The sequence below is a fragment of the Gigantopelta aegis genome, chromosome 6, assembly GCF_016097555.1.
Source record: "Gigantopelta aegis isolate Gae_Host chromosome 6, Gae_host_genome, whole genome shotgun sequence".
Taxonomy (NCBI): domain Eukaryota; kingdom Metazoa; phylum Mollusca; class Gastropoda; order Neomphalida; family Peltospiridae; genus Gigantopelta; species Gigantopelta aegis.
The window spans coordinates 90,536,101-90,551,939 of record NC_054704.1 but is presented as its reverse complement, the minus strand read 5'-3'; the positions used below and the strand labels follow the sequence as shown (position 1 = coordinate 90,551,939).

Here is a 15,839-nt window from a genome sequence, read left to right as displayed (position 1 = left end):
CTACCAGCTCTTCCGTCCAGAACAGGCGTTTCCAACTAGTAACAATTATCTGTTATTTATACTTTTCGATCGACAGGTTTATACTAATATATGCCAGGGTTTTTGGTGCAGCAGTCATGCAACACCAGTTGGAATGGGAAAATATATGATCCATTCGCTCCATGTGTACATTCTACCATTAAGATACACGTTGATTTTTAAATTGGTAGTTGTATTAGCAGTAGTAGTTGTAGCAGAAACTGGAGTGTCGTTGTGGCAGAAGTAGTCGGAGAAGTAATTGTTTTGCTATTTTGTGTATTAGTAGTGAAGCTTGTTGGGCCCTATCAAGTACATTCATTTTAGCCTTACCTTAATCGGAACAATAAAACTATTAGCCTATTGAAATTCTTATCTGTACCAAGACCAGAGACCAAAGGACGTTTTGAAAAGGTCGAAACTTCTCTGACAAATCACCGTCAGGTGTTGAATACAAAAGAGTATCAAACGTGAGTTTCCATATCAGTTACTAGGTGGTTTGAAAACAAAAATATATATGTAAATTTGCCTTTAAAATGCATGATTAGTTAAGAGAGCTGGTTAGTTATTTTGTGATATAATGTTTGCAGTTACAAGATTTCGCATTCAGGAAGTTCTTGATGAAGATGATATGTATCCGGAGATAAGTCATTCCCAGAAAGAGCGTAAACATGTTCCAGAAAAGGTAGAACTATTTTCATAATTTCGATATTCTTAATTTCCTAAAATATATTTTTAAAAACAAATAGTCTTGTGGATGATCTCAGTTAGAATAGCACATTTCTCCCTAATACTTCTGTGCATTTACAAAGAATATCATTAAAAATACAGCCAAATTCAAGAATGTGTGTGGTTCCGGTTACACAAGTCAGGAAAGGTAGGGTACGTAAGTAGATTGAACTATTCTTTTTTTCAAGTCAAGTTAGTTAGGGTACGTTGTATAAATGTTTTGTAAAGACCGAAATATTTTATAGTATGGTATATATGCAGCAAGAGAGTAAAGCTCGTTTATATTTAACATATACATCTCATAATAATATGTGCGTGTGTGTGTGTGTGTGTGTGTGTGTGTGTGTGTGTGTGTGTGTGTGGATCAAAATATTCTTTTTTCGAGTCATCAATTTGGCAATAAAATTTGATAATATCGATGTATCCAAGTAACATATAGCAAAACAGTTAAACACCATGAAAAATTTGTTTAAATAAAAAATTTTTTATCTTTATATTTATTCTAACATCAAACTTTAAAATAAAGTATTCAACAAATTATATCACATTACCCACAAAGAAAACGGATTGTGGCAAATAAATATATTTTGATGTGGGTACTTAAATGCTGTTCAATGTTTTAAACTTGTGATTGTATAAAGTATTTGGCATGGGTTTGTATGAATGAGTATGCTTTCATGTAAAGTCCAAAGTGATATATTTATTTTTGTATGTAAATAAATCCATGCCCGTTTCTCATTTTATTACGTTGAATTGGTTTTCAGAGTACGTAGCGGTACCAGTATACGAACATGTTCGTTGTAGAAACTTCTACTTTCTGTTTCAGTATTTTCTATTAATTCAAAACATGGCTGTGATAAACATCAAACCGACTGAACATCTGATTGTTGGTTATATTAATTTAGATTGGATCGGTCGGCAATTATTATTATTTTGTTTAATTATTATTATTATTATTATAAATAATAATAAAACAGTAAAGTCACACACTTTTTCTAGGGACGGTCTGGTAATCGGAACCACAATTATACTTTAATTTTATTTAATGACTTTATTTTATTTTTATTATTCGAAAAATAGAAATGTCACAACTGTTAAATTTTCTTATTTTCTATAATGAACGCAAGTGTTGTCTTTATTAAAACTGCCGTGATGACATGATTTATAAGTGAATAGTCCAAGTCTGTCTTAATAAATCTTAATTATTATCATCATCATCATCATCATCATCATCATCATCATCATCGTAGATGATGTTGTTGTTGCTACTGTTATTGCTGAGTTGTAGTTATTTTTGTTGCATATTTTAATGTAACATCAAAGCCATCAAGTGACATAATCAGCGTTATAAATAAATAGTTTCATATCTGTATTAAAATAGAACCTGGTAAAGAAAACACTGGGTGTTTTAGGGTTCTTTGTTCGTTTGTTTGTTTGTTTGTTTGTTTGTTTGTGAACCGTACTAAATATATTGCAGCAATTTTGTGAATACTAGTATATAATTTATGCGACAACAGTTCAGTGTGTTTATGGTAATGGTGTTTTGATTCTGTTCTTTGCATGTAGTAGCCATTGACGCTATTGCCATATTTTATTCGTCTAGGGCATTCCTTTGGAGATTATGCGCATGAGGAAAAAGGGTAAACTTGCTATATCTAATGGGAACATATTTACTGTTTTAGTATTATATCGGGTGATTTGAAAATTCCTACGTTTGAAGTCGTAAAGCGGAAAAACAAATTCATTGCATACATTGGACTTCTTATTGTAATACGTAGTTTATTTTTAAATGACGCATGAAACAAACATTAATGTTAAAAATGTCTACACAATTAAGGAGCTACTCAACATTTAATAAAGAGTACTAAAAATAATGGTATTTTTGTTCCACATCCAGAAGTCGTTTTTATTCTAGAATCACCTGATATTTCAAAAACAATTAACCCACAATTAACATGCAGGGGTGTATAGATGCTTACTAATGCATATTCTATTACCGCTGTCAGCTTTGCCGTAAATACTGCCGTTGTTGTGTTTAGTAATAAGTAGTCCAGTCAAATTACAGTTTGTCCCAGGACAAATTGCAGTAGTAATCATTCATGGGGATTTTTTTTTTGTTCATTAGAGTAACTATATCATATATCAAAAATGTAACTTTTTATATTTGGTGGAACATATTTTTATTTGGTGTTAGAAATTATAATTTTATGAGCTTTCGCCTAGTAATTTATTATCAATATTTTGGTAAATAATCATACTATTTGCTAACTTTTTAATATCTATATCATGGTTTTAAAAGTGGTAAAATTAATTGGTATACCTATATATTGTGGAGGAGTTGGGTACCTTTACCCATAAATGCCAGTTCCCAGAGGCTAACGTAACTATCAAATCCGGTGTATCCTCTAATGTTTGTTCTTAATGTACTTTTTAAGGAATGTAATACCCCAGACCCATATTACGTTAGCATTCACTATATAATTAGCAACATACGATGACAAAGTCAGGGTTTCTGCCAACGGTAAAATTTTGGCAGTTAATAAGGTATAGCCTGTGTAATATTGTAATTTGTAGATATATCATAGTAAGGAAACTGTTGTTCAAATTGTGTCACATTCCAATATTGTTAAAACCCAGATACCCCTAGTAAGGGCACTTATGGTCTATTTAAAGTACATAGCATTAAATTATGTTTTGGTAGAAAGCCTAGAAGTATGAATTAAAATTTTAGAAACAGCTAATGTAATTATTGAATATGTTAACATATAACCAACTCATGCATCCAAGTCATTGTCATTTTCATCTTCCTCTGTTGATTTCATGTTTCCACAAACCCCTCTGCATTCTGAACATGTTTAACAATCAAGTCCCAGGCGCCTGCATTTACACCGCATGGTACTGCAACCAGATTTACATTGACACCTAATAAGTTCTAGTAGCGACTTTAGTGCAGGATCCTTGTCTGTATGAATAGGAATCAGAATGGAATCAGATATATTCCATCCCCATGCTTCTGGATTTAAAGAATTGCCCATCCATTCCTGGACCTGATGGTACTTTGCTGCAGATGATGCGGGTGGAAGATTGCGTTGATGTATTGAAGTGTTACTCAGTCTCACTAGCACCTGGAATCCTTGCAACCTCATTGCATTCAGATTGTCATCTATTCCCCCTTTGTATATGCAGACCGTTGCTTTTTCCCACGCAGCAACAACTTCATCCTGCGTTGACTTTGATTTCAGAAATATTCTAGCATGTTTTCTGAAGCTGGTATTCTCCGTAATCAAACCAAGTGACAGAGCTTTTCCTATTCCGAAAACTCACGAAGTTGCGTCACATCCAAATATCGCATTGGCAAACAGAATGTTACGGCAGAAATCTTCTCCAAGACATTCTCTTGCTTTATTCACATCCAAATACTTGCGGGAAATGGAAGAATGAACGAATGAATGAATGAATGTTTAACGACAACCTAGTACGAAAAATACATCGGCTATCGAGTGTCAGACTACGGTAAATGCAAAACAAATGGAAGAAGGCATGTTGGGTTCTGACATGAAGTATAGCCTACCACCGTTTGCATGGTAGCAAAGTAGAATCGAAAGATCTGTATCATCTCCTACCAACACAGTTGTATTCTTCTCAGCTGCAGCAACAGCAGTTCTTACAATAAGTATGTCTGCATCACCTTTAGCATTATGAACTTCATAGCCATGTATTGCCAGTTCTTCTCCAAGAAGGTTGATGAAGCGCTGTTTATGTGTACCATACTTAAGATGTTCTCTCGGTGACAAAACTATGCCTATCTAACCGCACTTATTAACCCCACCTTTCAGTGAGCCAAACGTTTTTTTATCGCGCCATGCAACGCCACTTACAAGTCATTTCATTTCATTTTAACTTATTGTCGGGCTTATATCCAATTAAGGTTCAAGCACGCTGTCCTGGGCACACATCTCGGCTATCTGGGCTGTCTGTCCAGGACAGTGGGTTAGTTGCTAGTTGTTAGTGGTTAGTGAGAGACAAGAGGGGTGTAGTGTTCTTACACCTACCCAATGAGGCGTTAAAACTCACTCTGGGTAGGAGCCGGTACCGGGCTGCGAACCCTGTACCTACCAGCCTTATGTTCGATAGCTTAACCACAACACCCTTGAGGCCGGTTCTTAAAAGTCAGTTACCGTATAACTGTACTCGTGGTACACATGGATCATTGTTTTGATTCACAGCAATCGACAGTGTGCAAATAACCATGCATACCATTCATAAGTTTCTACGGTAACCTTAATATAAAAAATGGACGGGACGTAACCCACTGGTAAAGCGTTCGCTTGATGCGCGATCGGTCTAACATCGATCCCCGTCGGTGGACCCTTTGGGCTATTTCTCGTTCCAGCCAGTGCTCCAAAACTGGTGTAACAAAGGCCATGGTATGTACTATCCTGTATGTGGGATGGTGCATATAAAAGATACCTTGCTGCTAATCGAAAAGAGTGGCCCATGAAGTGGCAACAGCGGGTTTCCTTTCTCAGTATCTGTGTAGTGTGTAGTCCTTAACCATATGTCTGACGTATTATAACCGTACATAAAATGTGTTGAGTGCGTCGTTTAATAAAACATTTCCTTGCTTCCTTAACGTAAACAAATTGTATTCGTTTCAACATTATATTTCAGAAAGTAGATTTTTAATACATAGTGAACAGTACATGAATATTTATGCATTATATCTATCTATCTATCTATCTATCTATCTATCTACTATATATATATATATATATATATATATATATATATATATATATATCTACATATCTATATATGGAATGACGTTTTTCATAGTAAGATATGAAAGGATATATATATATATCTATATCTATATCGCCTTCTATTATAATGACATTTCAGATCTCAGCTTTAACTGTAACACTGGAAAATATATTTATCCTCCAATCATTATAATTGTCAAAATATGATATGTAGATACATTTCAACAAGTATAGTTATGCTAAGCAAAGGAATGTTATATTGTTCAACGTTATTTATTATTTTATTTTGAGTTGATTAGTTCGATTTTAAAACCTTTTGCAGACAATTTTTAATTTAGAAATAGCAAATACATTTTTGTTATTGAAGAACTATTTTGTTTTGGTGTATGAATATTACAGGCGACAAAGCTTTTAACACTTATGGGCATAATTACTACTCTGGAAAACGGTAAAATTATGAAATAAAAAGGTTAATTTTATGTCGATTGCAGGATAACTAAAACGACTGGTTACTGTCTTACGATATCGGTTGTATCCTGCTCAGGTCAAATGGCGAAAGCATGATAAAGTCGATATCATAAGACGGTAACCAGTTATTATCTATATGTCGTCCATCCCGATTGTTGTTTAACGAACACAAAGTTATCTACCCACGTTTCTAATTTCGTGCAATATACTTTAATATAACATATAAAATACGTATATACAATAATGTATATTAGAAGAAAATTAGATATTTACTATAGTAACGAGTTCAAACGCGATAATTGCAATAATAATTAGTTCAAACGAGACAACAAATAAATACAGTCAGTATCGTTTGATTTATCGAATTTCAGACCCTTATGTTAATCAGTCCTTCTCGATGTGGATACCTTCCAGCATTCCTCAAGTACAACCAAGAGAGCTTTCGTCTATAGACAACCTGACCATCACAGAACAGGTACTGAATATCGTAATCCTCGTTTATTCAAATGAATATTCATTAGACGTAATGCAAATGAATATTCATTAGCGTTACTGACCTATGTCATTCTTAACACCTTAGATGTATTTTACGATTCAGAATTGTTATTATTATTATCTTTTTATATTGGTATTTTAAACGATGTACGTCTCCATCTACCTTCCAAAAACAATTACTAAATATAAAAGTAATATAGTGTTTTCTACTGATTACTACTGGTATAAAATTGTTGGGTAAGTCGAATGTATTCAACACATCGAAACGACCGACAACCTGGGTATGAAGTCATTACATATACTTACTTGTGTGTTTTATGCAGACAGGTGACGATGTATTTGATTGACAACATATTTTAGTGCATAAATATCAAAAGAGCCAATCGTATAATACTAATGGTAACAACTATATAATTATAATATAATAGTAATGCATACATATATGTACGTATAATTAAATTTCCGTTACATTCATTAGTGTTACGTCATACCATAGCAACGCGAGTGTGTTCATTTCTCGAAGAACGTAAAAATAACGTTGCCCGGTAACGTCATATTTGATGACGCCACTTTATATTGGTACCTTGTCTTATTGAGCGTTATTGCTAAGAACGAAACGCATAATTCAAGATAAAATATGAACTTTTAGTGTTATTATTAGTAAGTATGTTTCGAATTTAATTATAATTATTGTCTGTTATTTCTTCTACGTTTATCTGGGTATGAACAACAAAAACATTATCTGTAAACTTTTGTGAGAAAGGCTTCGTCGATTCACAGTTTGCGGATGACAGATCGACAGATCGACACCGACCCCATCTACGGCCACTGCCGCGCCAAAGTAGGACACACAGGAGAAGATGAGAAGTTCCCCCATGACCTAAAACTTTTGTCATGGAATGTAAACGGGGACCTTGAGAAAAAACTAAATGATTTAAAGTTTTGTGCTTTTATAAGAACATATGTTGTTATATATTTTTGTGAATGTTGGATTCCAAATGACTTTACTTGTGAACTCGATGATTATAACGTTATTATAGTACCTAGAAAAAATCTAACTATAGACAAGGAGGTGGTTCAGTTATTTTTGTGAAAAACGAATATAAACCCTATATAACATTAGCTGAAGTAAAATTTGATAGTATTATTTGGTTGAAAACAGATAATTCAATTCTCCAGTTTGATTATGACCTTTATGTGGCATGTATCTACGTACCCCCTTCAAATTCCACGTTTTATAAACAATACGGCTGTGATCTATTTTATGAAATGGAAAAAAATATTGAACATTATTCAAATAAGGGCACAATTATGATGATAGGCGATTTTAATTGCAGGACTGGTACCCAGTCCGATTTTATTGTAAATGATCAACTGCACAGTTCTATGCTTGACTCGTTACAGTCATTGTTTACATATGCAAATGACGTGCAGATAGCTCGACGCACAAACCCAGATGTCGTTGTGAACGACTTCGGGAACAGGCTCTTAAATATATGTAAAAGCACCTCTCTTCGTATTGCAAACGGAAGACACACAGGTGGCTTCGCTAATGATTACACCTTCTGTGGTGCTAATGGATATAGTGTAATTGATTACATTATTACAAGCTTTGAAATGTTTGAATATATTAGCAAGTATATTGTATGCAGAGTTTTACTGAATATTCTAACCACGCCCCCTTGCACGGTTAGCTCAAGTTGTCTATGCCAATCACGCACGAGTGCAAAATAACTATAGATGATGAGTCAGATTATTATGTCAAGGACGTCTTTAAATGGAAAGATGAGTATAAATATCAGTGTGTGATGGCAGTACGTTTAAATTATGATGAGCTTAGAGACCCCATTATTAATTCTGATTGCATATCCGAGGAAGTTGTTAATAATGCGTGTCACGGGGATTCTATAATACCCGTAACTGAATAAAACACGATTATCCAAATATCTCTCCTAACTGTATAACTATTAGATCTCTCTGTAACAGGCGGTATATACCCGCTTTGGCTCGTCTCTAGGTATGATCAGAGATACGATCTTATATAAAGTATATGTAATATAGCACGTTTAGTTCACTAGAAAACACAACAAAAACACAATACACTTTGGAATCTGTATTAACCTACGCTGACAAATGTACAGCCGCAGTCGTTAATTAATAACAACAATAATAACAACCCAGAACTGATCACTTAATTAGTTAATCTCTAGGTGTCTAGTTTACACAATATGCTAATCACTTCACCGTGACACAACACCCACACGTGTGATAATTGAGAAACGCTTCCAGGGGAACTTAATTATTAAAGGAATTACAGCTCTATTCCTAACTGGTTAATTTTTAATTAACCCTAACTACTCATTCAGTAACCTTGTAACACAGAATTAATACTGGTACCTATCACAATAAAGACAATAACCTACAGTTTACCTAGGTCCTCTAGGATGACTGGCTAAGCTTTATATATATATATATCAGAACGGTGAGCCTACAGAATACTGCGTCAGATGACCGGCAGCACCGTCTAAATAATATTTTTATAATACAGTATTAAAATATTTAAAGTCACATCAATCACATCAAGGTTATACACAGAGCAGAAAATATATATTTACCAAAGTCCCGTCTGAACTAATATAGATCGTTCAGTGGACGGACAGCGATCCCTGGAGCCTTCCTTTTTGCTTCTCCTGATACCTCTAAAACACTAGCTATTTATTATAAATCGAATATCGCCTGGGGGTCTATCGCGGCACCGAATCTTATCATGTGAGTTTCCACCACAACCAGAGTCGGTATATTTTCTCTGATCGTCAGACTGGCTGTCGCCATTCCGCAAGCAATCCCCTGGCCATAAACAGCACTACCGGAGATATTACGTAACTACTAGCCACTTGGCCTCCACACCTGCTCTGGGTGTGTATTAGGCGTACAGCTCGAGGACCGTCGCGCAGAAGTATTACGTAACAAGTTGCCCATCTGGCTAAGTGCATTTGGAACTGCACACGGTCCTCTAGAACAATAATATCGCCACAGGCGAAAACAAAATTAAGAGCATGTACCGTCACACACCCCCACCTGAAAAAGGATATTTCCTCTACTCTAGGAATAGGGAAATATACTACATTAAAACAAAAGGGTGCGTTAACCGACGCATACGGACATTTATAACATATGTAATAATAACGTGACTACCAGTAATCACACTGAGTCTCTGAGTCCCTGGTATACAAATAAAATATATAAAAACAAAACAGAAATCAAGAATGTCAACACATTATCATAACGTTCAACTTCGGGACAGGGCATCAGCGATTACATTGGATGTGCCCTTGATATGTTCAATGGTAATTGGGTATTCTTGCAGAAGAAGACTCCACCTCAAAACTCTCTGGTTGGTGGCTTTCATTCTGTGAATGAAAGTAAGCGGATTATGATCAGTAAAGACCACCACTTGGTGCACTGCCGATTTCACGTAGATCTGAAAATGCTTCAGAGCTTGTACCATGGCCAAAGCTTCCTTCTCTATAGTGGAATAGTTCACCTGGTGTTTGTGAAACTTTTTGGAGAAGAAACTTACAGGATGGTCCAGTCCATTTTCGTCTTCCTGTCACTGGCATCCACAGCTAGCTTGAAAGGCATTCGGTAGTCTGGTGTTGCCATCACGGGAGACGAGTAGCGCATCTGCTTGAGACGGTTGAATGACTTCTCGCATTCACCTGACCACTGGGACTTCGTTTCTTTCTTTTTCCGTGTCGAACGTTTTCAAGGTTTTCTCCGATAGGCATGCTGTCGAATCGGTGTAGCGTTGGGTTCCAAGCGCACATCCTGGCTTAAGGTATTGGTAACCGTTGGAAAGTCCTGACAAATGGAAACATTGTCTTCTATCAACGTGGTCAACTTTGCTCGCTGGGTGCTGTCAAGGTGCTGTAGATAAGAACTCAAGTCTGCTAGAATCTGGCTGTTGGTTAACTTGATCTCTGCAGTCTTGACGTCATCACAGGAAGTTGAGTGTCTCTCAATTTGGACCGGTCTGTCTGGAACTGTCGGCAGTCTGTCAAAATAACCTTTTTGCAAATTGATGTGACAATACCTACTTTTCCTAACCCTATCAGGAGTGTTTATCACATACCCTGTCTCATTAACCCGTTTGTGCACAACATAGGGCCCGAAATACCTGTTCTGTAATGAACCCCGTTTAATGGGAAGGTACAGCAGCACCTTATCCCCTGGTTTAAAATTCCGACTCCTAGTCTTCCTATCACACACTGATTTTATTTTGCTCTGAGCATGGCTCAGTTGCTTCCTAGCTAGTTCGGTCGCCGGCAACGTCCTATCTCTAACTCTCTTATTCATTAATACTCTCTCAGTTAACAAGGTAGTGCGAGCTGCCAACAAATTTGGATCAGCCCCCTGCTCTAGAACTAACTCTTGTCTATTACAAGGTAAGTCCCCTCTATAAAACACAACTGGTTCATTTACCTTCTGCGGGAGATCAACAGGTTCTACCACATTTAGTTCCTCAGTTGACTTATCTACCATTTTACTGATAACCTCATCCACTCCAACTTCATGGCTCACACACGTATCAGACAAATCACAAATATCCTCTGGGTCTCGTTTTACCCTTCTGGCCATAGCCCTAGTCTTTACACACGCAGGATAACTAATTTCATCAACCTCACACTCTTTTATGGGTAAAGGGCTGACTTTCATTAACAATTGGTCACATTTCGGCTGACAACACTGACTAGTCAAATCATTACCCAACAAAACTCCTATGTTTTCAACAGGCAAGTCCTTTACAACACCCATAACGACTGGTCCCGTCAGAAACATCGAACACAAGAAAACCTTATGTAACCTGACAACCATATTTTCTCCAGTAACCGAGGTTAAAGTCAAACTACGTCCTGTATCTGAATTCTCAATACCAGCTACAAACTCTTGCGTGATCAGAATCTGACTACACCCGGTATCTCTATAGATTGATATAGCCTTAGGACTCAATTCTTGTTTCACATCACAAACCATACCAGTGGACACATACGGGTTTACTTTCTCTGCCATGTGACTAACCATTAACTGTCTCGCTAACGGAGCTGACCTAACTAAACCGACCATGTGCGCATTATCGCGTTTCCTTTTAAAACAGTCCCTGACAAGATGGTTATCCTTTTTACAGTAACTGCAATGTGGACGAAAAGTTCGTGCATTGGCTGATAATGTAGGTTTATCCTTACTTTGCCCACCAGGTGCATTCCTTGCCTGACTAGCTGACCAACTAGAAGACTCTCCCCGATAGTTACTTTCCCGGGAAAAACCTGGCTGAAATTTCTTCTTATCACCCTGCTGTAAAGAGCTACCCTCTACTGCCTGAGCTTTGTGTATTAACACGTAATCATCTGCCACTATGCCTGCCTCCTCTATCTTTTTGACATCACGATCCTCTAAATGAATACGTAAGCTAACTGGTAATCCATTTTTAATGTCCTGTAAGATCAACAACTCCCGTAACTCGGTATATGACTCTACCTGATGAGACACCACCCATTTATCAAACATACCTGCCTTCTTAGCCACAAACTCACTATAAGACTGACCCTGCGTTTTTCTCAACTCGCTATACCGTAAACGATAATCCTCAGGTCGTAATTCAAAGGCCCTCAACACTGCCGGCTTAACTAGGTCGTACTGACTTGCTCGCTCATCACTCATTGAATTATAAGCTACACTAGCCTTCCCCTTAAACTTAGACACGGCTAACAATGTCCACTTAGACTGCGGCCAATTTAGCTGCTTAGCGGCCCGTTCAAAAAGTTGGAAGAACATATCTACCTCCTGGTCATCAAATACAGGCACTGATATATAAGCCTCCGACATTTTAAAACCATTTCCGGCTTCCCGTCTAACTTCTTCAGTATTCAACTTTAACTCATGTTCCACTTTTAATTTTGCTAACTGGAATTCTCTATCCCTATCTCTCCCTTCTCTCTCTCTATCTCTATCTCTCTCTTGTCTATCCCTTCCTTCTCTCTCTCTCTCTCTCTCTCTCTCTCTCTCTCTCTCTCTCTCTCTCTCTCTCTCTCTCTCTCTCTCTATCTTTCTCTGATCTCTCTCTATCTAATGCACGTTCTTCTCTTTCGTACTCAAGCTTTTTAAAAGCTAATTGTTGTTCCACACTTAACTCATTTATCTCTATCTCTGGAACAATCTCACTGTCTTCCATAACAGGACTATCACCAAAAACTTCCTGGATAATAATTGATCTTATATCTCCTAAGGTTTTAGCTGATGTTAAATCAATTTCTCGCTCAACCGCGATTTCAACTAACTCGGCCTTACGTGCTCGCTTAATCTCCACTACACTGAGCGTAGGCCTATCCAGCAAATTCTTATCCATGTTTAGATATGACGCACTTAATATTAATTAATTTTCTAGTGAACAACGTTGCTACTTCTAGTTAATTTGTAAAATTAATTTATAAAGCCCCCATTTACAAACAAAACTTTTTTAGATATGCATGTCCCGTTTCAGATCCGGGACGAGCGCCCCAATTTTCTACTCCTGTCACGGGGATTCTATAATACCCGTAACTGAATAAAACACGATTATCCAAATATCTCTCCTAACTGTATAACTATTAGATCTCTCTGTTACAGGCGGTATATACCCGCTTTGGCTCGTCTCTAGGTATGATCAGAGATACGATCTTATATAAAGTATATGTAATATAGCTCGTTTAGTTCACTAGAAAACACAACAAAAACACAATACCCTTTGGAATCTGTATTAACCTACGCTGACAAATGTACAGCCGCAGTCGTTAATTAATAACAACAATAATAACAACCCAGAACTGATCACTTAATTAGTTAATCTCTAGGTGTCTAGTTTACACAATATGCTAATCACTTCACCGTGACACAACACTCACACGTGTGATAATTGAGAAACGCTTCCAGGGGAACTTAATTATTAAAGGAATTACAGCTCTATTCCTAACTGGTTAATTTTTAATTAACCCTAACTACTCATTCAGTAACCTTGTAACACAGAATTAATACTGGTACCTATCACAATAAAGACAATAACCTACAGTTTACCTAGGTCCTCTAGGATGACTGGCTAAGCTTTATATATATATATATATATATATATATATATCAGAACGGTGTGCCTACAGAATACTGCGTCAGATGACCGGCAGCACCGTCTATATAATATTTTTATGATACAGTATTAAAATATTTAAAGTCACATCAATCACATCAAGGTTATACACAGAGCAGAAAATATATATTTACCAAAGTCCCGTCTGAACTAATATAAATCGTTCAGTGGACGGACAGCGATCCCCTGGAGCCTTCCTTTTTGCTTCTCCTGATACCTCTAAAACACTAGCTATTTATTATAAATCGAATATCGCCTGGGGGTACATCGCGGCACCGAATCTTATCATGTGAGTTTCCACCACGACCAGAGTCGGTATATTTTCTCTGATCGTCAGACTGGCTGTCGCCATTCCGCGAGCAATCACCTGGCCATAAACAGCCCTACCGGAGATATTACGTAACTACTAGCCACATGGCCTCCACACCTGCTCTGGGTGTGTATTAGGCGTACAGCTCGAGGACCATCGCGCAGAAGTATTACGTAACAAGTTGCCCATCTGGCTAAGTGCATTTGGAACTGCACACGGTCCTCTAGAACAATTAATATCGCCACAGGCGAAAACAAAATTAAAAGCATGTACCATCACAATGCGGTTAATATGTTCATTGATAAATTAAAAACAATTGTGTTGCCTTTTTGTAAAACAGTACCAAAACGCAATAACGGAGCAAGAAATCGTAATGGCCCGATCACACTGGCCCGAATGCCATTCCGTTTGTTTTCCGAATAGGAATTTGGGTGTTCGGGGAGCGAACGGATCATATTCGGGAAGCATTCGGTGTGTTCTATCTAGGAGCATACTGGCTGTTCGGCTACGTACGGATGCATACGGAACGGCATTCGGTAGCTCCAAAAAAAAATTGTGCATGTTCAAAATAATTTTATCGACTATCCGAATGCGGCGTCCATGTGTATTCGGGAAGTATTCGGAAGCATTCTAGGAGCATACGGCATGCACGGAAAACGTTCGGGAAGCATGCGTCTAGTTCTTGGTGCATTCAGAATGAAAATTTGGAGGTGCTGGGTTCCGTATACTTTCCGAACACACCGAATGGACCTAGAACATGACGAATGCTTTCCGAACGTTTTCAGTATCCTTTCCGGATTTTTTTTTCATTTATGCCGCCGAATGTATAACGAATAGCCAGAACCCTTCCAGTATTCTTTCAGAACATTTTCCGAACTGCTTGTACACTTCCAGAATGCACAGTATGTTCCGTATGCTTTCCGAACACCCCGAATGGACATAGAACATGACGAACCTTTCCGAACGCTTTCCGAACCCTTGCGGGAAAGCATGCGATAAGAGTTCGGTCCATTCTAGGTCGATTCGCCGTGTTCTGAAAGCATTCGGATAGCATACGGAAAGCGTTCGGAAAGGAAACCTTTCGAAGTCAACATGCGGGAAGTATTCGGTCTATTCTGAAAGCATTCTGAAACCATACTGAAAACATTCGGAAAACAAACGGAAAGCATTCGGTGATACACTGGGGAAAACACATTCGGAGGGACATTCGGCCAGTTTAAAAAAATCACACCACTTTCGTATACGGAAACAAACGGAAGCTCATTCGGGCCAGTGTGATCGCCCCATAAGAAACCTCATTCAAATACTGACAGAATGAATAGAATAGAATAGAATGAATGAATGTTTAACGACACCCAGCACGAAAAATACATCGGCTATTGGGTGTCAAACTATGGTAAATGCAAACAAATGAAGTGATGATCAACATCAATATAAAAATTCAAGATGTAATGGACCGTGCAAAAATACAAATATCACAGATAGATAAATTTTACTCTAAATTTAAATTTTGCTGTATTGGCCATTCTCAAAGAGAATGTTACATCCCTGTACCGCGGTGAGGTTACAGCACGCGCAGGGGTCAAATACTGACAAGCCTTGGTCTTAACGACGATTTGAAACAGCTATATCGTGCATACAAAAGTAAATTGGACGATTTTAATAAATTAAAAAATGATCATAGACAGAGACAATTAATAACGGCGAAAAAACGCTATAAGGTTAAAGAATCTATACTAAAAACAAATTACTTACAGTATGAAGGAAATATGTTGAAGTGTGTAAGAATTAACAATCCGAAAGAAAATTATAGCAAAATTAAAAATAGAAAGACCTCGCAACCCAGTTTTTTACTGAATGAAGATGAGACAGATCGAGATGTATT

At 37.2% G+C, this 15,839-nt stretch overlaps 1 protein-coding gene across 2 annotated transcripts in view; it reads left to right on the top strand.

Annotated features, from left to right (window-relative positions):
• The window catches only part of LOC121376508, a 49,177-nt gene that overhangs the window by 21,645 nt on the left and 11,693 nt on the right, over window positions 1-15,839 (top strand). For both annotated transcript variants that reach the window (XM_041504396.1, XM_041504395.1), the window contains 3 exons: window positions 606-700; window positions 2,348-2,384; window positions 6,347-6,450. In XM_041504396.1, coding sequence (XP_041360330.1) covers window positions 606-700; window positions 2,348-2,384; window positions 6,347-6,450 — 236 coding nt within the window. The remainder of the gene's footprint in view (window positions 1-605; window positions 701-2,347; window positions 2,385-6,346; window positions 6,451-15,839) is intronic.